Source organism: Penaeus japonicus, unplaced genomic scaffold (assembly GCF_977035675.1).
Source record: "Penaeus japonicus unplaced genomic scaffold, GWHDUDI00000001_assembly GWHDUDI00000022, whole genome shotgun sequence".
NCBI classification, from domain to species: Eukaryota; Metazoa; Arthropoda; class Malacostraca; order Decapoda; family Penaeidae; genus Penaeus; species Penaeus japonicus.
In genome coordinates, this window is record NW_028234424.1 from 18,509,417 (window position 1) to 18,534,416 (window position 25,000).

At 35.8% G+C, this 25,000-nt stretch overlaps 6 protein-coding genes across 6 annotated transcripts in view; all 6 read right to left on the reverse strand.

Moving 5' to 3' along the window:
* Positions 1–6,696, reverse strand: part of LOC122250969 (crustacean hyperglycemic hormones-like) — an 8,991-nt gene extending 2,295 nt beyond the window's left edge. The window contains exon 1 of the mRNA XM_086549957.1: positions 5,459–6,696. Coding sequence (XP_086406083.1) covers positions 5,459–5,674 — 216 coding nt within the window. The 5' untranslated portion in view covers positions 5,675–6,696. The remainder of the gene's footprint in view (positions 1–5,458) is intronic.
* LOC122250966 (crustacean hyperglycemic hormones 7-like) lies at positions 956–4,882 on the reverse strand. The gene is made up of 5 exons (XM_086549918.1): positions 4,859–4,882; positions 4,485–4,756; positions 3,999–4,100; positions 1,259–1,297; positions 956–1,046 (listed from the first exon to the last, which is right to left on the reverse strand). Exons 1-5 carry the CDS (start codon positions 4,880–4,882, stop codon positions 956–958), a joined length of 528 nt encoding a protein of 175 aa, XP_086406044.1.
* A 5,039-nt stretch (positions 6,697–11,735) lies between the features above and the next one.
* On the reverse strand, positions 11,736–14,555 carry LOC147469337 (crustacean hyperglycemic hormones 7-like). The gene is made up of 4 exons (XM_086549239.1): positions 14,551–14,555; positions 13,201–13,359; positions 11,983–12,270; positions 11,736–11,766 (listed from the first exon to the last, which is right to left on the reverse strand). Exons 1-4 carry the CDS (start codon positions 14,553–14,555, stop codon positions 11,736–11,738), a joined length of 483 nt encoding a protein of 160 aa, XP_086405365.1.
* Positions 14,556–14,963: 408 nt separating this feature from the next.
* On the reverse strand, positions 14,964–15,859 carry LOC122250971 (crustacean hyperglycemic hormones-like). Its single transcript, XM_043012722.2, has 2 exons — positions 15,518–15,859; positions 14,964–15,165 (listed from the first exon to the last, which is right to left on the reverse strand). Exons 1-2 carry the CDS (start codon positions 15,805–15,807, stop codon positions 15,060–15,062), a joined length of 396 nt encoding a protein of 131 aa, XP_042868656.2. The 5' UTR covers positions 15,808–15,859; the 3' UTR covers positions 14,964–15,059.
* Positions 15,860–18,268: 2,409 nt separating this feature from the next.
* Positions 18,269–19,068, reverse strand: LOC122250974 (crustacean hyperglycemic hormones). Its single transcript, XM_043012724.2, has 2 exons — positions 18,729–19,068; positions 18,269–18,409 (listed from the first exon to the last, which is right to left on the reverse strand). Exons 1-2 carry the CDS (start codon positions 19,025–19,027, stop codon positions 18,304–18,306), a joined length of 405 nt encoding a protein of 134 aa, XP_042868658.2. The 5' UTR covers positions 19,028–19,068; the 3' UTR covers positions 18,269–18,303.
* A 5,487-nt stretch (positions 19,069–24,555) lies between these two features.
* LOC122250976 (crustacean hyperglycemic hormones-like) overlaps positions 24,556–25,000 on the reverse strand; it is a 946-nt gene continuing 501 nt past the window's right edge. Inside the window, exon 2 of the mRNA XM_043012726.2 lies at positions 24,556–24,794. Coding sequence (XP_042868660.2) covers positions 24,689–24,794 — 106 coding nt within the window. The 3' untranslated portion in view covers positions 24,556–24,688. The remainder of the gene's footprint in view (positions 24,795–25,000) is intronic.

The following is a 25,000-nucleotide window of genomic DNA, read 5'->3' on the forward strand; positions in this document are numbered from 1 at the left end:
TGGAAAATTTTGGATTTCAAGAAGACACACGCGCACACGCACATGCATGCCCACGTAGGCGCACGCACGCGCGCGCACATACACACACACACACATATATGTATATATATGTGTGTGTGTGTGTGTGCGTAAATATATAAATGTATGTATATATATTTTTTCTTTTCTTATGTATTTGTATATGTATGAGTGTATATACATACACATGTAATTATAGAAAGATATATGTGTGTGTGTGTGTGTGCGCGCGCGCGCGTAAATATATAGATGTATATATATATTTTTTTTCTTTTCTTATGTATTTGTATATGTATGAATGTATATACATAAGCATATAATTATAGAAAGATATATATATATATATATATATATATATATATATATATATATATATATATATATATATATATATATATATATATATATACATTCTATCTCTTCACTTTCCATCTTGTAAACTACATGTAAGCATTCATAGTTAGAGCATCTTTGGTAAGATCTATAAACCCCAATGCGTTGAGATTTTTCGAATTGTCAAAAGGGGCGTTTAACTTCCCGGCAAAGTATTGGGTGGTTTAAGTCATCGTTTCAGCCACGCCCACTCCAAACCTTCATCCAAACCCGCATTTATTGACACTCAGTTCCTTTCTTTTACTTGGCTGTGATTCATCCTGTGACTACTGTAGTTGTATCTTTCAACAGGGGTACATTATATACAGAGAGAACAAAGAAGTAATCCATGGGCACGGAAAAAAAAGAAAAAAAAAATGTAATGTGTGTAAATCATCCATTCAACTTCATGGTGTCTCACTCCGTTCCTTCGATTATGCTAATGATAAAAGGCATTATGATTTACAGTTGGGCATGTAATGTGCCTTAGATGATTATGAATACCACGGAGTTCCAAATTAAAACTAAAAACGTACAATCTGATAAATAAACTACTTCTAGGCAGTCAAAAACAAAAATTGCATTTGTCATTGTGATCGGATATAGGATGTAAAGATGGTGTCAAGTGAAGAGCTCTCCGCTCATCATTGGGCTGGCTTAAAAAATGTATATCTTACCTGTATATTTCATTTTTGTGTAGTATATAGGGATTTTCATTTTTCTTCTTATATAAAAAAAATACTGTTTATACGATGGTGTCAACTATGTCTCACGAGACCTGAGAGAGAGAGAGAGAGAGAGAGAGATAAAGAAAGAAAGAAAGAAAGAAAGAAAGAGAGAGAGATTACATAGAAAGATTCAAAAATACCATGAAATATGTAACGATACATAGAGATGCAGGGGTACACTGGAAGATGTAGAGAAATAAAAGCACAGTCGAAAATATAGAGATGCAGAGATCCAACATGTAAAAACAGAAACAATGTATAGACAAATTGAAAGATGCAGAGATATAACGAAATAATGGATGCTGAGAGACACGGAGACACAAAAGAAAATGCAGAGATATAAGCTGTCATACACGAATACAACGAAATATGAAAAGATACATAGAAACAACGAGATACAGTGGACGATGTATAGATACACATAAAATTAAATATGATACAAATAGAAAGATATATATATATATATATATATATATATAAATATATATATATATATACATATATATACATATATGTATGTGTATATGTATATATATATATATATATATATATATATATATATATATAATATATATATAAATATATATATATATATATATATATATATATATATATAAATATAAATATATATATATATACATATATATACATATATGTATGTGTATATGTGTGTGTGTATATATATATATATATATATATATATATATATATATATATATATATATATATATATATATATTAGAGAGAGAGAGAGAATGGAAGATAGAAAGAAAGAGAGATAGAGAGAGAGAGAGAGAGAGAGAGAGAGAAAGAGCAATATATTTACTATCAAATAATATGTCCAATAGTTTGTGGACATACCTAGATTTCTAATAGATATTCAATTTGAAAGGAAATATAGTAGGACATACCTAGATTTATAATAGATATTCAATTTGAAAGAAAATATAGTAAGACTTTTGTAAATGCTTCACTTACAAGAGAGATGCGGCCATGTAGAGTAATGATATCACCAAACACTGAACACGTTGATGAGCTTTGTCTACCAAAGACACTTCTGACAAGTACAGCTTTTAAACCTGTAATAAAGTTCAAGGGCAGTTTTGGTTTGATTTTCGTTTTTTTTTTTTTTTTTTTTTTTTTTTTTTTTAAGTTACAGACTTAAACACAAATTTAAAAGAAAATGAAACCTTACACAACAGAAACCAGTGATGCTTTAGGTGTAGTTATGAAGTCATCAATAATCTGGCTATCCATAATACTCTTGTCACATCAACTAACTTACTGTTAATTACCGCCTCTCATGGATTACTATTGATTTTGAGGACAACGTAGATGCATGAATGACACAACTGACAATTTAGAAAGGAAGCAAATCAAATTTCTCCGGTCAACTGTCAAGAAATTTTGTAAATTGATAACCATTAAATTTACTCGACTTGAAAAGGAAATTGAAATGTCTGGAACACCAGAACCGGCACCTCATTTCCGATATGCAAAAAGTAACACAAGATAACCAGCAAGATTCAAGAAGCCAATATTACCTTTTTGTTGGTTAATGATATTCTCCATGTGTATTGTTCATAATGTTGGCTTTCCGAGGCTAAGAATCTGTCCCAGTGCATAGAAAATCATAAATGGCCTACGATAACCTTCTAATTTCAGAGGCTATTTGATTGAAGATGACATATATAATAATCAATTGTAAAACAACACAAGTTTACATCCTTAGTGTAGTTTTTTTGTTTTTTTTATTCAAAATTATATTTCTCGTGTTTTATCGCAATAGCAGGTAAGGAAGCTTTATAAGGCGTTGCTTATGATGATCATAATGAATTTCTTTGGAGTTTTGCAAAGGCAGTAGTTTAGAAAACTAAGAATGCAGTGACTAAATCCTTTCTTTTTTATTTCATCAATATGTGAGAACCTTGGAGATTCTCTATGTGATCTTATCATCATTATTGTATTATTCTAATATACATCCGCAATTTGAATATATTGTAGCTTTTTAGAATATATATCAATATATTTCCACAATACATCTTCAAGTTGGAAATATTAGGGCTTTTGGCATTATTAGGAATAATTGTTAATGCTAACTCCACCCCACGTTCTCATGCATTTGGCAACGTCAATACATTGCAATACATGCTTGGTGGGATTAAATAGTTCAAGTCTTGAATTCTGCTACAGAGGTGTATTAAAAAAATATCCAGGAAACTGCCATTGTGCATACGAACTTGATGCCTGTATTAAACTTTAATACGATATTGAAGTTCGTAGCACTTACAGAAGACACCTTGTATAACATACATTGCCAAACTTATTCAATAAAACACTTGTCTGCATAAGTTTGTTACTATTTTGTTTTATAAAGGGAGTTGGTCACTTACTGTATGAGGGTAAAGTTAAAGTTCAATTGGAACACAGTATAGTAGGAATTATACACTTGTTAGACATTTTAAAACCCAATCGACACACATCTGTAGACATATGATAAACATCAGGGTTTTAGTGAGTCTAGTCACTCCCCCACCCCCAACTCGGTTAGGGGCGGGGTGGGGGGGGGGATGTGAATAGCACTCATACACAACCACCTTCACTTTGCAATGCTTTAAGAGATGTCTCCCAGCTACAAGGCGGGGACAAGTTGTATGAGTTAGTTACAGTAAAAGTTTGAGAAGGATTTTGATTGATACATTCCTTTTTATTATTTATTTTATTTAGTTTATTGATATAATGAACACGTACTTGCAACAAAACACCTCATCATGTTACGCTATCTCATAACTTATGATACAAAAGCAACCAACGAAAAGTCCGAAATCTGGTCGTCCGGAGAGTCCTATGGAGAGTCTGGCCCGAAGAGGAACTGCTTACTTGCCGAGCTTCCGCAGAGCTTGTCGGTACTGGTTCCTTTGGCGAGGCCGGAACATGTAGTCGACACAGTATAGGAACACCTCATTGTGGAAACAATTACTCCTGCGAGGGGAAATGATTTGTAATTCAGTAGAGGAATGAGCATAATGAAAATGACGAGAATGAATATAAAGATCTATAAAGATCCTATATAACTTTTGTATATCTGGGCTCCCCAATACCAATTGCATGAAGCCTGTGAACCCTTTCCAAACGACACAAAGCAAGTACTCACTCCCTGGGTAGTACCATTCGCCTCGAAAATAATCGGTTCAAGTCGACAGGACAGCTCTAGTTTAACTCATTTGAAGAATAAAGTAACGACATTCTCCTATAATATCACATTATTTTGTTACTAATTATCACAAACAACTACAACCGTGTACTCTGTAGCACAAATTATTTATGATTGTTATAAATAAGACGTACTAGATAAGTATAGCAAACCTGCATTCAACCGCCACTTCAGCATCGCGGAAGACATTATAGCAGTCTTCACACACGCGGTCGAGCCTTCCCATTAGGTCGCGGTCGTAAACGCCCGTGCAAGAACTGTAGGATATGGCCCGCTTGTTTAAGGTCTGGACTCCTGCGAGGGAAGCCACAGGAGAGGATTCCGGGGAGGAATGGGGGAACGTTGGGATTTCATTTCCGTCTCCAACGGCAATGGCAGATGCAGGGATTGCCACCAGCAGAGACACCAAGACAGCTGAACGCAACTGTTGGAGTTAACTTTATAGGAGTTAACTTTAAATATGGAGCCTTCCTTTATCTGCCAAATCAGGGGGTTTGATTTGGCCAAGTATATAGCCTATCTACACTCGATATGGAATGGAAGTGTTCATGCTGGTCACGAATGATGTTTCATGAATATTAATACATCATATGGTTCGTCCTGTTATCTGTTATTACTGGCAAACAAGAAAAGTAATACATGATAAAAAGCATTTCGTCTAAAACTTTAGAAAATTGACAGACGTCATGTATTTAAAACTGACAATATTCATTACAGATTAAAATTGATTACACTAAAAATTCCACCGAAGGTTTCACAGAAGAAGAATAAGAGTTGACTAAGTAGTTTAACAATTATTTCGTAAAACCTTTGATGAAATTATCATAATCAGTTTTAATATCGATATTTGCTTTATTAATATGGAGTTCTCTGCCCTTCTAAATATCTAGTTATGAACCAAATAGTACAATATTGCTTGAGATGGAAGAAAACAACCTATCCCACTTTGAGACTTAAACATTCATCCAATGTAATGCATTCGTCTCTGAATTGAAGCAATACTTTCGAATCAGAGAACTGATTTGTTACCTGTCACTACACGACGAATGAACAGAAAAAAATAGTGATGAAACCACTCAGTCTTGACCTTAAAGATTCTAAGGGCTTTACAACCACCTCCCCTTACCAATCGAACCGCGACCATATCCTCGGAGTCGAAACAGATCAGGAGGAGCGAGAACTGACGACTTGGAGGCTCTTCCTCTTCTGTGGCAGGAACGAGTGAGCGTCGCCTTATATAGGTCGACGTGGGAAAGGTGTTGCGGAATTCGCCGCTTTCGCGAGACGCCTTGTTTCCTGAGCGCTTGATCATGCCGTATCTCATCACCTCTTGAAATGTCATCAGCGGTGTTAATTTGGTGTAAAGGCTCAAGAAGGTCTTCCATGATAATACTCCAAACACGAATTGAAGAAAAAGCTATCCCGCCCAGTGACAACCTTTATCATGAAAGGTTTGATTTTACGCGCATGCACAGAAGAAACATATGATGCTTCAGCTATAGTTATGAAGTCATCAATGTTCTGGCTACCTTTGACACACTTGCCAAACCAGCTAACCTACTACATAATTACTACTTCTACTCAATAACTATGGGTTGTAAGGCTTACAACTCATTACTTGAAGACAAGCATAAACAAAAACTGAAAGATTGGAAAGAAAGCAGACCGAAATACTCCAGTCAACTGAAAAGAAAGAGAGAAACATAAATTTTTATGGATAATCTGCCTTTAATTCTTTCACTCTATTGAAATTAGAAATTTCCTTAAGGTAAAAAGTAACACAGGAGAAGCAGCACAATTTCTGAAGACAAAATAATGCCATGACGTCCTTTTGTATTCTTCCATGAAATTGGGTCACAATTCTAGTTTCACCCACGAGGAACCCCCACTTTGATTTATCCGGGGAAGAGGTTATCAAAACTCAAAAGATAGAGCAAATGTGAAAAAGCACTTTGTAATATCTCCTAGAGTCCTCTTTATCAATTTGCAGATGGTGCTCAAATGTCAGTAGAAATATCTAAGCCGAACAAGAGGTAAGGTAATACCAGGGGCAGACAAATAAGGCAGCTGCGGATCTCAATAGGCTCCTTAGGGTTATCTGGGATGACCAACATACGTTTCAGGACCACAGAGAGAGAATGTTCACCTGTACAAGCGCAAGGAAGATAGGTATGTATTTAATAATAACTTATATGCTGTTTTTAGCCAGACGTAATCAGAAGTGTAGGGAGGATGAAAATGGTGGTATTTGACAGACACCCTCTATAACCTTTATTTTACACATTAAAATTGATAAGGGAAACACATGACAAGTATCAAACATAATGGACATCCTTGAAGTTGATCTTATTTTTTTCTTAGATGAAAAATCTTATTGATTTTCGTTTAGGCTTATACTCTACCAGAAGCAGGCCTATATATGTTCCTTATTTATCATTTAAAATGTGAAATATTATCTTAGGTTACTGCATAGTGCTCTCAACACACCCTTCTCTTTCATCATCTGTGTTGTTCACATATGTTGGCCTTGCGAGGCTAACAGTCTGTCCCGGTGCAAAGTAGAATATAAATGGCCTACAACAGTCTTCGAACTTCAAAGGACATTCAGATGAAGATGACATGCATTGATAGAATAACCCAAGAGTTTAAATCCATGTTTTTTTTTTTTTTTTTTTTTTTTTTTAGTACTTTCTCGTCCCTTATCGAACTCACAGCTTTTGAACATTTAGGAGTACAATGTGATATAGGAATACAACAATAATATGATACCCAGACGTGGAGTCGAAGCATCACAAGGCGGAGAACAGCAGGCTTACTGGAGAGTAAATGGAGACAGATTACATCATCAGCCACCAATACAGATCTAGCACTTTATATTCATGCACAGATTGCATCATCAGCCACCAATACAGATCTAGCACTTTATATTCATGCACAGATTGCATCATCACCACCAATAAAGCATATTACAAGGAAACTGGTGTTTGTTTGTCTCCTCTCCAAACACCAGGGCTGTTGGAGTTGCCTGTGATGATCATGATAAATTTCCATACGGTTTTGTAATCATAGTTTAAAAAATCAGGAAATTTGTATTTTGATTCTAAATTGAAGGATACTGATACTGATAGCTTTCTTTTTGATTTCATAAAAATCTCAGAAAATCTTTTTTGGATTTTCTTTTCATTATTGAGAGTATATCTGTAACTTGTATACATTGTAATTCATTAGAATATATATTGATGAATTTCACCAATACATTTTTAACATGGAAATGTCTGGTCATTTAGCAATTAATCTATTCACTTTCTTCCTCTCCCATCTCAGTGTCAACTGCATGACAGCACCTTATACCCTACCGCATTTACTTTGTCATGCTTAGAGATGTATCCTGGCCTCAGATAAGGAACAACTAGCATATAGCCTAGTATTTAGAGGCTGACGTATTACTCAGCTGATTACAATTAGTTTTAAAAGGATTTTTATGGATATATTCCTCTTTCTAATTTCTTTGATTTTTTTTATTTTATGAACTTCAAGTACATATTATACATGACAAAAAAAAAACCACCTCGCCACATTACTTTATCACAGAAATTAGGATACAAAAGAAACCAAAGAAAAATCCTAAATCTGGTCGTCTGGAGAGTCCTATGGAGAGTCTGGCCCGAAGAGGAACTGTTTACTTGCCGAGTCTTTGTAGAACTTGTCGGTATTGGTTCCTTTGCCGAAGCCAACCTTGGACATTTATCTCTTTTATCTCTAGCCTCCCTACCTCCAGTTGCAGGACAAAGTCAAGTACTCCCTCCACGTGGGATGGTCCCTTTCTCCTGGGTAGGGCCAGTTGCCTCGGATGTAAGAAGACTACACCCAAGACGGCTCTAGTTTAAGCCATATGATGAACAAAACAATCATTTCTATGAATCATGTCCCAGTGTATCAAAAAGAGAGAATGGAGATGAATTCGTATGTTACTTCAAATAACATTAAAGTCTACAATCATATTACATCATTTTATTGCTGTATGTCTAAAGAACAAATAACTACAATAGTTTATCCTGTACAGTAAATTGCTTTTTGACTTACGATTATTATTATTATTATTATTATTATATATAATAAGGATTAATTACCTGCATTCAACCGCCACTTTAGCATTGCGGATGACGTCATAGCAATCTTCACACACGCGGTCGAGTCTCACAATTAGTTCGCGGTCGTAAACCCCCGTGCAAGATCTGTAGAATATAGCGCGTTTGTTTGAGGTCTGGACTCCTGCAAGGGAACCCACAAGAGAGAATTCCGTGGAGGAACGGAGGAACGTTGGGATTTCATTTACATCTCCAAAGACGATGGCAGAGGTAGGGACTGCTAGCATAGACAGAGGAGTTAACTTTAAATAAAGAACATTCTTTTTCAAGCTGAAGAGGAAATATGGTTTGGTAAAACATATAGCTTGATTTTAAATAAAGAACATTCCTTTTCAAGCTGAAAAGGAAATATGGTTTGGTAAAACATATAGCTTGTTTACAATCGAGACGCAATGAAAGTAATTCTGCTATTCTTGATGTTGCATAAATACCCTATCGTGCTTTACCCTGTTATTCACAGTTGTTACTAAGAAAAACTGTGAAATACTACTTGCTAGAAACTATTTCCTTTGTATCTTCTAGAAAACGGATTGAGGCAGACAATATGGATTAAAGGGAATTACATTAAGAATTGCAGCAAAGGCTTTACAGAAGAATCTTGAAACACTAAAGTCAGAATTGTCCTATGAGCTTCAGTTATTGGTTTAGACTTTGGTGTAATCTTAAAGGTAGATATTTATTTAGTCCTCGATGTCTGTGTTCCTGATATAGATTAGTGAGTTCATAATCAAGTAATCATTTGATTCTTCGTTTCATGATTGAAACGGAATAGATCAAATAGAATAGAACAAATCTTTTGTAGACTAATCCATTTAAAGACTAGATTATTGCATTAATTCAATTTATTACACATTTCCATGAATTTAAGCGAGACCTTCGAATAATGTAATTCCATTGATAGCTACATGTCGACCCTAGGCCTAATTAAAAATATATATCAAGATATAAATAAAACAAAAAGAAACCTTTATACGTAAGCCTTGCAATTTTCCAGAAGCTTTCCAATCGCCCCCCCCCCTCCCCCACCCCCTTTACCAGTCGAACCGCGACCCTATCGGAATCGACACAGAGCAGGAGTAACGAGAACCGACGACTTCGAGCCTTTAATTCTTTCACTCTATTGAAATTAGAAATTTCCTTAAGGTAAAAAGTAACACAGGAGAAGCAGCACAATTTCTGAAGACAAAATAATGCCATGACGTCCTTTTGTATTCTTCCATGAAATTGGGTCACAATTCTAGTTTCACCCACGAGGAACCCCCACTTTGATTTATCCGGGGAAGAGGTTATCAAAACTCAAAAGATAGAGCAAATGTGAAAAAGCACTTTGTAATATCTCCTAGAGTCCTCTTTATCAATTTGCAGATGGTGCTCAAATGTCAGTAGAAATATCTAAGCCGAACAAGAGGTAAGGTAATACCAGGGGCAGACAAATAAGGCAGCTGCGGATCTCAATAGGCTCCTTAGGGTTATCTGGGATGACCAACATACGTTTCAGGACCACAGAGAGAGAATGTTCACCTGTACAAGCGCAAGGAAGATAGGTATGTATTTAATAATAACTTATATGCTGTTTTTAGCCAGACGTAATCAGAAGTGTAGGGAGGATGAAAATGGTGGTATTTGACAGACACCCTCTATAACCTTTATTTTACACATTAAAATTGATAAGGGAAACACATGACAAGTATCAAACATAATGGACATCCTTGAAGTTGATCTTATTTTTTTCTTAGATGAAAAATCTTATTGATTTTCGTTTAGGCTTATACTCTACCAGAAGCAGGCCTATATATGTTCCTTATTTATCATTTAAAATGTGAAATATTATCTTAGGTTACTGCATAGTGCTCTCAACACACCCTTCTCTTTCATCATCTGTGTTGTTCACATATGTTGGCCTTGCGAGGCTAACAGTCTGTCCCGGTGCAAAGTAGAATATAAATGGCCTACAACAGTCTTCGAACTTCAAAGGACATTCAGATGAAGATGACATGCATTGATAGAATAACCCAAGAGTTTAAATCCATGTTTTTTTTTTTTTTTTTTTTTTTTTTTTAGTACTTTCTCGTCCCTTATCGAACTCACAGCTTTTGAACATTTAGGAGTACAATGTGATATAGGAATACAACAATAATATGATACCCAGACGTGGAGTCGAAGCATCACAAGGCGGAGAACAGCAGGCTTACTGGAGAGTAAATGGAGACAGATTACATCATCAGCCACCAATACAGATCTAGCACTTTATATTCATGCACAGATTGCATCATCAGCCACCAATACAGATCTAGCACTTTATATTCATGCACAGATTGCATCATCACCACCAATAAAGCATATTACAAGGAAACTGGTGTTTGTTTGTCTCCTCTCCAAACACCAGGGCTGTTGGAGTTGCCTGTGATGATCATGATAAATTTCCCTGCGGTTTTGTAATCATAGTTTAAAAAATCAGGAAATTTGTATTTTGACTTTAAATTGAAGGATACTGATACTGATAGCTTTCTTTTTGATTTCATAAAAATCTCAGAAAATCTTTTTTAGATTTTCTTTTCATTATTGAGAGTATATCTGTAACTTGTATACATTGTAATTCATTAGAATATATATTGATGAATTTCACCAATACATTTTTAACATGGAAATGTCTGGTCATTTAGCAATTAATCTATTCACTTTCTTCCTCTGCCATCTCAGTGTCAACTGCATAACAGCCACTTATACCCTACCGCATTTACTTTGTCTTGCTTAGAGATGTATCCTGGCCTCAGATAAGGAACAACTAGCATATAGCCTAGTATTTAGAGGCTGACGTATTACTCAGCTGATTACAATTAGCTTTAGAAGGATTTTTATGGATATATTCCTCTTTCTAATTTCTTTGATTTTTTTTTATTTTATGAACTTCAAGTACATATTATACATGACAAAAAACACCTCGCCACATTACTTTATCACAGAAATTAGGATACAAAAGAAACCAAAGAAAAGTCCGAAATCTGGTCGTCTGGAGAGTCCTATGGAGAGTCTGGCCCGAAGAGGAACTGTTTACTTGCCGAGTCTTTGTAGAGCTTGTCGGTATTGGTTCCTTTGCCGAAGCCAACCTTGGACATTTATCTCTTTTATCTCTGGCCTCCCTACCTCCAGTTGCAGCGCAAAGTCAAGTACTACCTCCACGTGGGATGGTCCCTTTCTCCTGGGTAGGGCCAGTTGCCTCGGATGTAAGAAGACTACACCCAAGACGGCTCTAGTTTAAGCCATATGATGAACAAAACAATCATTTCTATGAATCATGTCCCAGTGCTTCAAAAAGAGAGAATGGAGATGAATTCGTATGTTACTTCAAATAACATTAAAGTCTACAATCATATTACATCATTTTATTGCTATATGTCTAATGAACAAATAACTACAATAGTTTATCCTGTACAGTAAATTGCTTTTTGACTTACGATTATTATTATTATTATTATTATTATATATAATAAGGATTAATTACCTGCATTCAACCGCCACTTTAGCATTGCGGATGACGTCATAGCAATCTTCACACACGCGGTCGAGTCTCACAATTAGTTCGCGGTCGTAAACCCCCGTGCAAGATCTGTAGAATATAGCGCGTTTGTTTGAGGTCTGGACTCCTGCAAGGGAACCCACAAGAGAGAATTCCGTGGAGGAACGGAGGAACGTTGGGATTTCATTTACATCTCCAAAGACGATGGCAGAGGTAGGGACTGCTAGCATAGACAGAGGAGTTAACTTTAAATAAAGAACATTCTTTTTCAAGCTGAAGAGGAAATATGGTTTGGTAAAACATATAGCTTGATTTTAAATAAAGAACATTCCTTTTCAAGCTGAAAAGGAAATATGGTTTGGTAAAACATATAGCTTGTTTACAATCGAGACGCAATGAAAGTAATTCTGCTATTCTTGATGTTGCATAAATACCCTATTATGCTTTAGCCTGTTATTCACAGTTGTTACTAAGAAAAACTGTGAAATACTACTTGCTAGAAACTATTTCCTCTGTAGCTTCTAGAAAACGGATTGAGGCAGACAATATGGATTAAAGGGAATTACATTAAGAATTGCAACAAAGACTTTACAGAAGAATCTTGAAACACTAAAGTCAGAATTGTCCTATAAGCTTCAGTTATTGGTTTATATTTTGGTGTAATCTTAGAGGTAGATATTTTAGTCCTTGATGTCTGTGTTCCTGATATAGATTAGTGAGTTCATAATCAAGTAATCATTTGATTCTTCGTTTCATGATTGAAACGGAATAGATCAAATAGAATAGAACAATTTTTTGGTAGACTAATCCATTTAAAGACTAGATTATTGCATTAATTCAATTTATTACACATTTCCATGAATTTAAGCGAGACCTTCGAATAATGTAATTCCATTGATAGCTACATGTCGACCCTCGGCCTAATTAGAAATACATATCAAGAAATAAATTAAATAAAAAGAAACCTTTATACGTAAGCCTTGCAATTTTCCAGAAGCTTTGCAATCGCCCCCCCCTCCCCCACCCCCTTTACCAGTCGAACCGCGACCCTATCGGAATCGACACAGAGCAGGAGTAACGAGAACCGACGACTTCGAGGTTCTTCCTCTACTGTGGCAGAAACGGGTGAAGATCGCCTTATATAGGTGATCGTTTTCCTCGGGTAAGTGTTTGCGGAATCAGATGTTTCGCGAGACGTCTTGCCTTCGAGGCCTTTGATCAGGGAGTCTCTGATCACCTCTTGAGACGCCGTCAGCTGTGTTGATTCGCCGTGTTTGATGGGCGTTGACGCAGAAAAAGACGCTTCTTGGGGTTATTCCGAACGCGACATGTGGCCATGGGTGTGAATGGGAACGGGCATCTCTGATCAGGAAAATTTTAGTTTCATTCAGAAAGTATACAGACAGTATTGATGTATCACCCTAACTCTATAACTAGGGTTAATTGGGGAATGGGGTTAATTGTTGGTTTGCGAGGAGAGTATGATGCTTTAGGTTCGAAGTCATTAAATGTCAAGTTCTTAGCCTCAATGGTAGCCAATTGTTTGCATATCTACAATAACAAGAACGGAATGCCACTAAAGACATTCTCCACGGAAAAGGTGAATCCTTAGGTTCAAGTAACGTGCCTCATGAATGTCAAACAACTAATCCAGCTTGTCAGTGACAGATGCCTTTCCCTTGACTTTACTAGGTGGTGTGAAATCGCCTTCCTGAATACTTCCCAAAGGACGCTCTCAGAATCCGTCAACTCCACCATTGTTATCAACACTTTCGTTTCTTTGATTTTGGCAAAAATATCCATCATCACACTAAATAGATTATGATCAAAAGTTCGTTATCAACATCACAAGGACGTAGTTAGAATTATACAGCTCTATTCTACAGCCTTCCCACAGAAAAGAGAAGTGACATTAGTTAGAAAGCATTTGCTATCATGAAGTACTTTGAAACTTGGGACAGATTTGGTAGTGTGTTGGTTATTGATTCATAAAACGAAAAAAATTGTGGTCACATTGGTATTATGGCCATGCCAAGGGCCACCGTCCGAAAAATACAAACGGGGCCTGGTAGGATTCTTATAATAAAAGTTAGATGTTAAGTAATCGATAGAACATACATACATACTTAGAATATATATAATATTGTGTTTACCATTTTTAGCCCCTGAATGACATAGAGCCATGTTCTTGGGCTTTGTTTGATTTTTATCCATTGTCAGTTTTGCATAATTATGCCAAATAAGCAAAAAAAAAAAAAACAAAAAAACTCAAACATATCCAGTGAAGATGGCTTGTTGGAAAACATACATATACATGGGTTCCGCGTACTTATTTTGCATAATTATGCAAAATATTCTTAATTTTCGGACACATTTGACTGAAAATTTACTTTTTGCGAACATAATATCTGGACGTTGTTACCTCATAAGTAAACAACCATTCTAACTACATCTGAGATTACCAGGAAACGTGCAAGCGAGATTCACTGTTTTCAATATTTTTGAGAAACGATATTAAGTAAATCAGGCAAAATATCATTTATTACTGATTACCCCATTTCTTGAATTATCGGGTGTTTGATTATATTGCTATACTTATTGTTACTATCATTATCATCATTGCCATCTTCCATCATTATCATCATTATCAATATCATTGTCATCATCCTTATCATTATCACTATCTTTGTCATCGTCATCGTCATGTATGAGTGAATATGATCATCAATTCTTCGATTGGAAAATAATTTCCACATTAAATAATGGTGCTGGTCGGAAAAATAGGAATCACTCCCAGTTTTACTAGTTTATCATCCACCTCTTTATGACTTATATGATTCAGTTAGTGTCTGAAACAATCATAACGTGGAAAAAATCCCATTTATTAATTTTTTCATTAATGCTTTATTAACTTCATGAACACGTTGAGCAAACAACGAAACACTTCACCATAACTTCATGTAATAATTCAGGATACAAAGGCAACCAAAGAAGATTCTAGTCGTCTGGAGAGTCCTATCGCAAGCGTCCCCTCAGGAAGGTCTGGTCCAAAGACGAATCGCCTACTTGCCGAGCCTCTGCAGGGCGGCCCGGTACTGGTTCCTTTGGCGAGGCCGGTACATGTAGTCCACGCAGTAGAGGAACACCTCGTTGTGGAAGCAGTTCCTCCTGTAGGAGGGAATGGTATTTTGTAAGCTTGTTGATAAGTTAAATTTCCATTATACCGGAGAATTAAAAGGATTACAGATCTTGATAGTATAAAGATCATGAGAAAGAAGGGCGATTTTAGAATTTGATAAGGCCATTTGTATAAAGGACTAAAACTAAAAGGAGATTTCAACGAAAATTACATCCATATGTTACTTTTAGTTGGGATAAAATCTCTTCTCAGTTTCAAGTTTTTCATAAATATATGTCAATTACCCTCATTTCATAAAACGTTTCCATCATCCAAAGTTGCATAGATTAGTTAATGACCCATTAATACAAATCTAATGTGTCACAGCATAAGGATACATACCTGCATTCAGCCGCCACTTCGACATCGCGGTACAGGTTGTAGCAGTCTTCACACACGTTGTCGAGTCTTCCGATCAGTTCTCGGTCGTAAACGCCCGTGCAAGAACCATAGGATATGGAGCGTTTGTTTACGCTCTCGGCTCCTGCCAGGGATAAAACAGGAGAGAATTCCGGGGAAGGACGAAGGACCGTTGGGATTTTATTCCCGTCTAAAGAAGGGGTGGCAGATGCCGGGATTGCCACCAGCAGAGATACCATGACACATGTCCGCACCAGTGGAACCGCAACCATGTCTTCGGAGTCGATCTAGAACAGGAGGAGCGAAAACCGGTGACTTCGAGGCTCTTCCTCTGCACTGAGACAGAGACAAGTGAGCGTCGGTTTATATAAGCGGCCGTCGGCGTAATGGGAAACGTGAAATTATGGAATCAAAGGCCTTCGTGAGACACCTTGTTTTCTTAGTCTTTGAGCATGAAGAGGAAGGTCTGATCACTTCTTGTTAATTTGTCGTGTTTGACTAGCATTGGCTTTGAAGAGTTTCTTTCAGATATATGCTTCTCATCCAAAATTATATACATGTATACTGTATGTCCATGTATTTGTGTATGCTTTTCCAAATATTTTTTCCCTGCGAAACGAGTGTTTTCCGTGTTAGCCTCATGGTCCGAGTATACACTGATGACAAATGAATGTTTTATACATATATATTTGTGTGTATAATGTATATATAAACCCACACCTACATACACATGTACACACACGCACACACATACAGTATATACATACATACATACACACACATACACACACACCCACATATATATATGTATATATATATATATATATATATATATATATAATGTATATATATATATATAATGTATATATATCTAATTATATAATATGTATATCTATCTATCTATCTATGCACGTGTGTGTGTTCATGTATATATATGTATGTATATATATATATATATATATATATATATATATATATATTCATATACATATATTTACATACATATAAACAAATAAATATGCACGTGTGTGTGTATATATTTATACATATATACATGTATAGAATTAGATTAGATATTTATAAAGATATATATTCATATACATATATTTACACACACACATACACACACATATATATATCTGTGTGTATGTATATGTGTGGGTGTTTGTGTATTTTCAGAGAATAGGTAGCAGGTATCTACACTGATATATAAGATGTGTCACTGCATTATTTCATCATATATATCAGGAACAACCTCGGCAACTTAGTACTTGATTTGTCTGTGTGCCATTAGTATCATATTTTATTTATCCCCAAAAAGTCAAGGAAAAGGGTTGATTAGAGAAGGATGTTATAGGCTCGAACTCATTAAATGTTAAGCTCGGAGCCTCAGTGATAGTCAATTATTTGAAAATCTATAATAACAAGAACGGAATGCCACTAAAGACATTATCCATGTGAAAAGGTGAATCCTTAGGTTCAGGTAACGTGCCTCATGAATGCCATACAACTAATCCAGCTTGTCAGTGGCAGATGCCTTTCCCTTGACTTTACTAAGCGGTGAAATCACCTTCCTGAATACAACTCCCATGCTAAGTCCAACTTCCAGGAGAACGCTTCCAGAAGCCTTCTACTCCACCAATTTCAAAATTTCCGTTTCTTTGATTTTGGTAAGATTATCCATCACACTAACTAGGCTGTGATCAAAAGTTCATTACTAACATCACAAGGACGTACTTAGAATTATACAGCTCTATTTGCCAGCCTTCACTGAGAGAAGACAAGTGACTGAAGTTATACAGCATTTCATCAAATAATTTGAAACTTGGGACAAATCTGGTGGTGTGTTGATTATTGATTCATTAAAAAAAGAGAAAAAAAAACTCTTTGGTCACATTGTTATATCTGAACATTGTTACCTCATAAGTAAACAAACATTTTGACCACATACGAGAAAACCAGGAAACGTGCAAGCGGTGTCTACTTTTTTCAGTTTTTTTGAGAAATGTTCACTAAACCAGGAAAAAAAAACAATATTACTGCACCATTCCTTGAATTTAAAGTGTTTGATTATATTATATATAATCATCACCATCCCCATCATCATTATCATTGTCATCGTCATTGTCCTCATCATCAGTGGCAGCATGATAATTATCATTATCAAGATGATAGCCACAAATACACTTAAAATTCAAAGAGAAGGATAAAAATGTTAAGAAAGTATAGCTAATTAATGGACTCTTTAGTGACTAAACGCTTGTGGCGCCATCTATGTGTAAAACAATAGTAAAACAAGATCACAACAGGAATGTACATATGCATGCACTCCAACATAACGTAATAGCTATAGTTATGTGTACATGTGTGTATGTTTGTGTGTGTGTGGAGAAGGATGTGTGTTTGGGGGTTAGATGTATGTATGGATGTATATGATCATAATTTTTCCTATTGTAACTAAAATTGCAGGTTATATGATGGTGCTGATCTGAATAATAGGAATCACACCCACTTTTACTAGATCATCCTCCTCCTCCTTGCGACTTAAAGTATTATTCATTTAGTATTTAGAGGATCGAAATGAGGGAAAAATCTCCTATATTATTTCTTTAATGCTTTATTAACTTTACGATCTCGTTGAGCAAACAACGAAACACTTCATAATAACCTCATATGATAATAATTCAGGATACAAAGTCAACCAAAGAAGATTCTAGTCGTCTGTCGCAAGCGTCCCCTCAGGAAGGTCTGGTCCAAAGACGAATCGCCTACTTGCCGAGCCTCTGCAGGGCGGCCCGGTACTGGTTCCTTTGGCGAGGCCGGTACATGTAGTCCACGCAGTAGAGGAACACCTCGTTGTGGAAGCAGTTCCTCCTGTAGGAGGGAATGGTGTTATGTTATCTTGTTGATAAAAATTTCCGTTGTATGGGAGGGGAAGGAGAAGAATAAATGTGGGTGATTTCTAAACTGATAAGACCCTTTGTATAAAAGTTATTTGACTAAAAGGATATTTGAAAGAAAGATACATTCATATGTTACTTTTAGTTAGGATAAAATCTCTTCTCAGTTTCATGATATTCATAAACATTATATCAGTTATCCTCCTTTCTCATCCCAAACACCCACAGTCGCATAAACTAGTTAATGGCCCATTCATGCAACACTAATGTGTCACAGCATAAGGATAACATACCTGCATTCAGCCGCCACTTCGACATCGCGGTACAGGTTGTAGCAGTCTTCACACACGTTGTCGAGTCTTCCGATCAGTTCTCGGTCGTAAACGCCCGTGCAAGAACCATAGGATATGGAGCGTTTGTTTACGCTCTCGGCTCCTGCCAGGGATAAAACAGGAGAGAATTCCGGGGAAGGACGAAGGACCGTTGGGATTTTATTCCCGTCTAAAGAAGGGGTGGCAGATGCCGGGATTGCCACCAGCAGAGATACCATGACACATATGACACATGTCTGCACCAGTAGAACCGCAACCATGTCTTCGGAGTCGATATAGAGCAGGAGGAGCGAAAACCGGTGACTTCGAGGCTCTTCCTCTGCACTGAGATAGAGACAAGTGAGTGTCGGTTTATATAAGCGGTCGTCGGCGTAATGGGAAACGCGAAATTGTGGAATCAAAGGCCTTCGTGAGACACCTTGTTTTCTCAGTCTTTGAGCATGAAGAGAAAGGCCTGATCACCTCTTGTTAATTCGTCGTGTTTGACAAGAAGAGTTCCTTTCAAAGATATGTTTCTCATCCTACGTTATATGTATGTATATGTGAGTGTGTTTCTGTGTATGTATGTGTGTGTGTGCTTTTCTTGCAAATATTCCATATTTCACTTTTGCCATGAAATTAAATCAAGAGAATCCTATACATGAAGACACGCCTACCTTTTAAGAACACCACCTACAGAAAGACGTACTGTACACAATATTTTTGAGAAGTGAATGTTTTACATATATATATATATATATATATATATATATATATATATATATATATATACATATGTATACATGCATGCGTATGTATATATATATATATATATATATATATATATATATATATACATATATAAATATATGTATGTGTGTGTATATATAGAGAGAGATGTATACCCACACAAACATGCACACGCACACATACATGTATATCTATACATATTCATAGACATATATATAGGTTTATGTGAAAATATATATATATATATTAATGCACATACACACACACATATATCTATATGTATATATATGTATATATATGTATATATATATGTATATATATATATATATATATATATTCATATATATATATATATACATATATATATATATATATATATATATATATATATGAATATATATATATATACATATATATACCTGTACATGCATATATGTATATTTATGTATATATATATATATATATATATATATATATATATATATATATACATATATGCATGTATATATGTGGAGACGAGAGAGTGATAGGAAAGTATGGTTATGGTGCACATAATAATGAGGGTCAAATCATTGTAGACTTTGCCCATCGCACAGACATGGCTGTGATAAACACCTTTTATGTAAGCGTGAATCACACAAGGTCACATACACAAGTGGAGGCAGGCATACTCAGATTGATTACATCCTGTGCCGATGCATTTGAAGGAAGGCAGAGATTGTAAGGTCATTCCAGGTGAAAGTGTGGCAAAACAACACCATGTAGTCGTTGGGAAAATGAGGCTGATGAGCCGAAGGAGAAGAGAGGTAAAGGTAGAACCTAGAATCAAGTGGTGGAGACTGTGAGAAAAAGACTATGGAGCAAAATTTAAACTGAAGGTATACCAGAAGATGAAGTGGGCGGAAGACAACACCTGGGTAGACTTATCGAATGTATTGCGGGAAACAGCAAAGGAATTGCTTGGTGTGACAACTGGGAAAAAGAAGGAAGACAAGGAAACATGGTGGTGGAACGAAGGAGTACAGGAAGCTATTGCGACAAAGAAAGAAGCATGGAAACAAAAGAAAAGATCTGAGAAGCAAGTTTTTGTACAAGGAAGCGAAGAACAAGGCAAAGGTGGCAGTAGCGATAGCAAAGAAAGAAGCAAGTGAGGAGATATAGGAGAAGTTTGATACGAAAGAGGGGGAAAACATGGTGTATAGAGTGGCAAAGCAGAGGAATAGAGCAGCAAAGGACGCACAACAAATCAGGCTGATAAAGGACGCTGAGGATAGAGTGTTGGCCACCGAGGAGGAGGTGTTGCAGAGATGGAAAGACTACTTTGAAGGCCTGATGAATGTTGAAAACCCCAGGGAAATGAGGGAGGAAAATGGGGTGATAGCAGAGGTAATGGTAGCAGGAATAACACAGGACGAGGTAAACAAGGCACTGAAAAAAATGAAGAGAGGTAAAGCTTTAGGACCAGATAACATTCCTATAGAAGCATGGATAAGCCTAGAAAAAGCAGGGGTTGGATACTTAACATCCCTATTCAACAAAATCCTGCAGGCCAGATGAGTGGAGAAAGAGCACACTGATACCCATTTACAAGAACAAAGGAGATGCACAGGATTGCGGTAACTACCGGGGGATCAAACTAATGAGTCATACAATGAAGTTGTGGGAAAGGGTGATACACAAGGCTAAAGTGCTGCTGCAGAATGTGTGATGAACAGTTTAGTTTTATGCCAGGGAAAAGTACCACAGATGCCATTTTTACACTCCGAATGTTGATGGAGAAGTACAGAGAGGATTGTGTGTTTATTGATCTGGAGAAGGCATATGATAGAGTACCAAGAGAAGAACTGTGGCACTGCATGCGGGAGTCATCGATACCAGAAGTGTATGTAAGGGTGGTGCAAGATATGTATAATGAGTGTATGACAGCAGTGAGAAGTGCAGTGGGTACTACAGAAGGGTTTATGGTGGAAGTTGGATTACATCAGGGATCAGCCCTGAGCCCGTTCTTGTTTGGTGTTATCATGGATAAGTTAACTGATGGGATTAGGAAAGAAGCGCCGTGGTCTATGATGTTTGCAGACAACGCTGAGCTACGTAGCGAAAGAAGAGAAGAAGTAGAGGAAGATCTGGAAAGGTGGAGACATGCACTGGAGAGGCGTGGCATGAAAGTCAGCAGAAGGAAGACTGAGTATCTCTGTGTAAATGAGAAGGAAGGAGATGGCAGAGTTAAAATGCAAGGGAAAGAGATCAAGAAAGTGAGCGAATTTAAGTATCTGGGTTCAACAGTAGACTGTGAAGGATCTAGCAATGCTGAAGTTAAAAGGAGAATACAGGCAGGCTGGAATGGGTGGAGAAAAGTGACGGGAGTTTTGTGTGACAGGAACATGCCAATAGGAGTGAAGGGGAAAATCTATAGGACGTGTGTAAGACCAGCAATGTTATATAGCATGGAGACAGTGTCAGTAACAAAATTACAAGAGGCAAAGATGGAGGCGGCAGAGATGCGAATGTTGAGATTCACTCTGGGTCTTACACGGAAAAACAAAACAAGGAATGAGACAGTGAGGGATATGCTAGCTACAAGAAGGCTTGGGGAGAAGTTAAGAGAGTGTAGACTGAGATGGTATGGGCACGTGAAGAGAAGGGAAGAGAACTTTATTGGCCGAGGAATGCTGCAGATGTCACCACCAGGAAAGAGACATAAAGGCAGACCGAAAAGGCGTTTTATGGACAACATCAGAGAAGATATGATGCAAGTAGGTGCTGCGGAGGAGGACACACAAGATAGAAAGAGATGGAGAAAGTTGACGCGCTGTGGCGACCCCTGATACAGGGATAAGCCGAAAGACAAAGAAGAAGATATACAGTATATCATAAATGTAATAAATGTATATATGTGTATATGTTATGTATATATGTGTGTGTGTGTGTGTGTGTGTGTGTGTGTGTGTGTGTGTGTGTGTGTGTATATACATGTATATGTACACACACACACACACATACACACACACACATATATATGTATATATATATATATATATATATTATATATATATATATATATATATATTATAAATGCAAATATATATGCATACACACACACACACAACACACACACACACACACACACACACACACACACATATATACATATATATATATATATATATATATATATATATATATAATATATATATATATTATATATATATATATATACATGTATATATATATATATATATATACATGTATATATATATATATAGACATATAAATACATATATACACACGCACTTGTCTCTGCATGTGCGTTTATGTGTATATTATATATATAAATATTATATATATATATATATATATATATATATATATACATATAAATGCAAATATATACATATATATATATATATATATATATATATATATATATATATATATATATATATATATACATATAAATGCAATTATATATATATATATATATATATATATATATATATATATATATATATATATATACATATATACATGTAAACATACATACACATATATATATGCATATGTTTATGTACATATGCACAAACATGTATATATATATATATATATATATATATATATATATATATATATATATATACATATATATATATATATATATATATATATATATATATATATGTATATATATATATATATATATATATATATATATATATATATATATGTATATATATACATATATATATATATATATATATATATATATATATATATATATATACATATATATGCGTATGTGCGTGTTTTTAAGAATATATTTGTATATGTATATGTATTTGTATATCTATGTACATATATATATATATATATATATATATATATATATATATATTCATCATATACATCAGGAACAACCTCGGTAACTTCGTACTTGATTTGAATTACTTTTGACTTTACTAAGAGGTGTGAAATCACCTTCCTGAACTCCCATACAACTCCCATTCAAAGTTCAACTTCCAAGAGGACGCTCTCAGAATTCTTCTACTCCACCACTGCTATCAAGACTTCCGTTTCTTTGATTTTGACAAGATTATCCATCACACTAACTAGGCTGTGATCAAAAGTTCATTACTAACATCACAAGGACGTACTTAGAATTATACAGCTCTATTTTCCAGCCTTCACTGAGAGAAGACAAGTGACTGAAGTTATTAAGCATTTCATGAAATAATTTGAAACTTGGGACAAATCTGGTGGTGTGTTGATTATTGATTATTGATCCATCAAAGAAAAAACTCTTTGGTCACATTGTTATATCTGAACATTGTTACCTCATAAGTAAACAAACATTCTGACCACATGTGAGACAACCAGGAAACGTGCAAGCGGTGTCTACTTTTTTCAGTTTTTTTTGCGAAATGTTCAGTAAACCAGGAAAAAATATCCTTTACTACTGCACCATTCCTTGAATTTAAAGTGTTTGATTATATTATATATAATCATCACCATCCCCATCATCATCATTTTCACTGTCATCGTCATTGTCATCATCATCAGTGGCAGCATGATAATTATCATTATCAAGATGATAGCCACAAAAACACTTAAAATTCAAAGAAAAGGATGAAGATGTTAAGAAAGTATAGCTAAGTAATGGATCCCTTAGTGACTAAACGTTTGTGGCGCCATCTATGTGTAAAACAATAGTAAAACAAGATCACAACAGGAGTGTACGTATGCATGCACTCCAGCATAACGTAATAGCTAAAGTTATGTGTATATGTGTGTATGTTTGTGTGTGTGGAGAAGGATGTGTGTTTGGGGGTTAGATGTATGTATGGGTGCATATGACCATACTTTTTTTCCTATTGGAACTAAAATTGCAGGTTATATGATGATGCTGATCGGAATAATAGGAATCACACCCACTTTTACTAGATCCTCCTCCTCCTCCTTACGACTTAAAGTATTATTCATTAAGTATTTAAAGGATCGAAATGAGGGAAAAATCTCCTATATTATTTCTTTGATGCTTTATTAACTTCATGAACACGTTGAGCAAACAACGAAACACTTCACCATAACTTCATGTAATAATTCAGGATACAAAGGCAACCAAAGAAGATTCTAGTCGTCTGGAGAGTCATACCGCAAGCGTCCCCTCAGGAAGGTCTTGTCCAAAGACGAATCGCCTACTTGCCGAGCCTCTGCAGGGCGGCCCGGTACTGGTTCCTTTGGCGAGGCCGGTACATGTAGTCCACGCAGTAGAGGAACACCTCGTTGTGGAAGCAGTTCCTCCTGTAGGAGGGAATGGTATTTTGTAAGCTTGTTGATAAGTTAAATTTCCATTATACCGGAGAATTAAAAAGAATACAGACCTTGATACTACAAAGATCATGAAAAAGAAGGGCGATTTTAGAATTTGATAAGGCCATTTGTATAAAGGACTAAAACTAAAAGGAGATTTCAACGAAAATTACATCCATAAGTTACTTTTAGTTATG

Coding starts and splice junctions, on each gene's coding strand:
- LOC122250966 (XM_086549918.1), bottom strand. CDS start 4,882: ATGAACACTTCCATTCCATATCGA. Junction 1,298..3,998: donor GCTCTGCGGAAGCTCGGCAA/GTAAGCAGTTCC, acceptor TACATCTTCCAG/TGTACCCCTGCATCTCTATG. Junction 1,047..1,258: donor GTATCGTTACATATTTCATG/GTATTTTTGAAT, acceptor ACATTTTTTAAG/CCAGCCCAATGATGAGCGGA.
- LOC147469337 (XM_086549239.1), bottom strand. Junction 12,271..13,200: donor CCTGATCAAAGGCCTCGAAG/GCAAGACGTCTC, acceptor TTTCCTCTTCAG/CTTGAAAAAGAATGTTCTTT. Junction 11,767..11,982: donor AAAGTGGCGGTTGAATGCAG/GTAATTAATCCT, acceptor CATGATTCATAG/AAATGATTGTTTTGTTCATC.
- LOC122250971 (XM_043012722.2), bottom strand. CDS start 15,807: ATGGTTGCGGTTCCACTGGTGCGGACATGTGTCATGGTATCTCTGCTG. Junction 15,166..15,517: donor GAAGTGGCGGCTGAATGCAG/GTATGTATCCTT, acceptor TCCCTCCTACAG/GAGGAACTGCTTCCACAACG.
- LOC122250974 (XM_043012724.2), bottom strand. CDS start 19,027: ATGGTTGCGGTTCTACTGGTGCAGACATGTGTCATATGTGTCATGGTA. Junction 18,410..18,728: donor GAAGTGGCGGCTGAATGCAG/GTATGTTATCCT, acceptor TCCCTCCTACAG/GAGGAACTGCTTCCACAACG.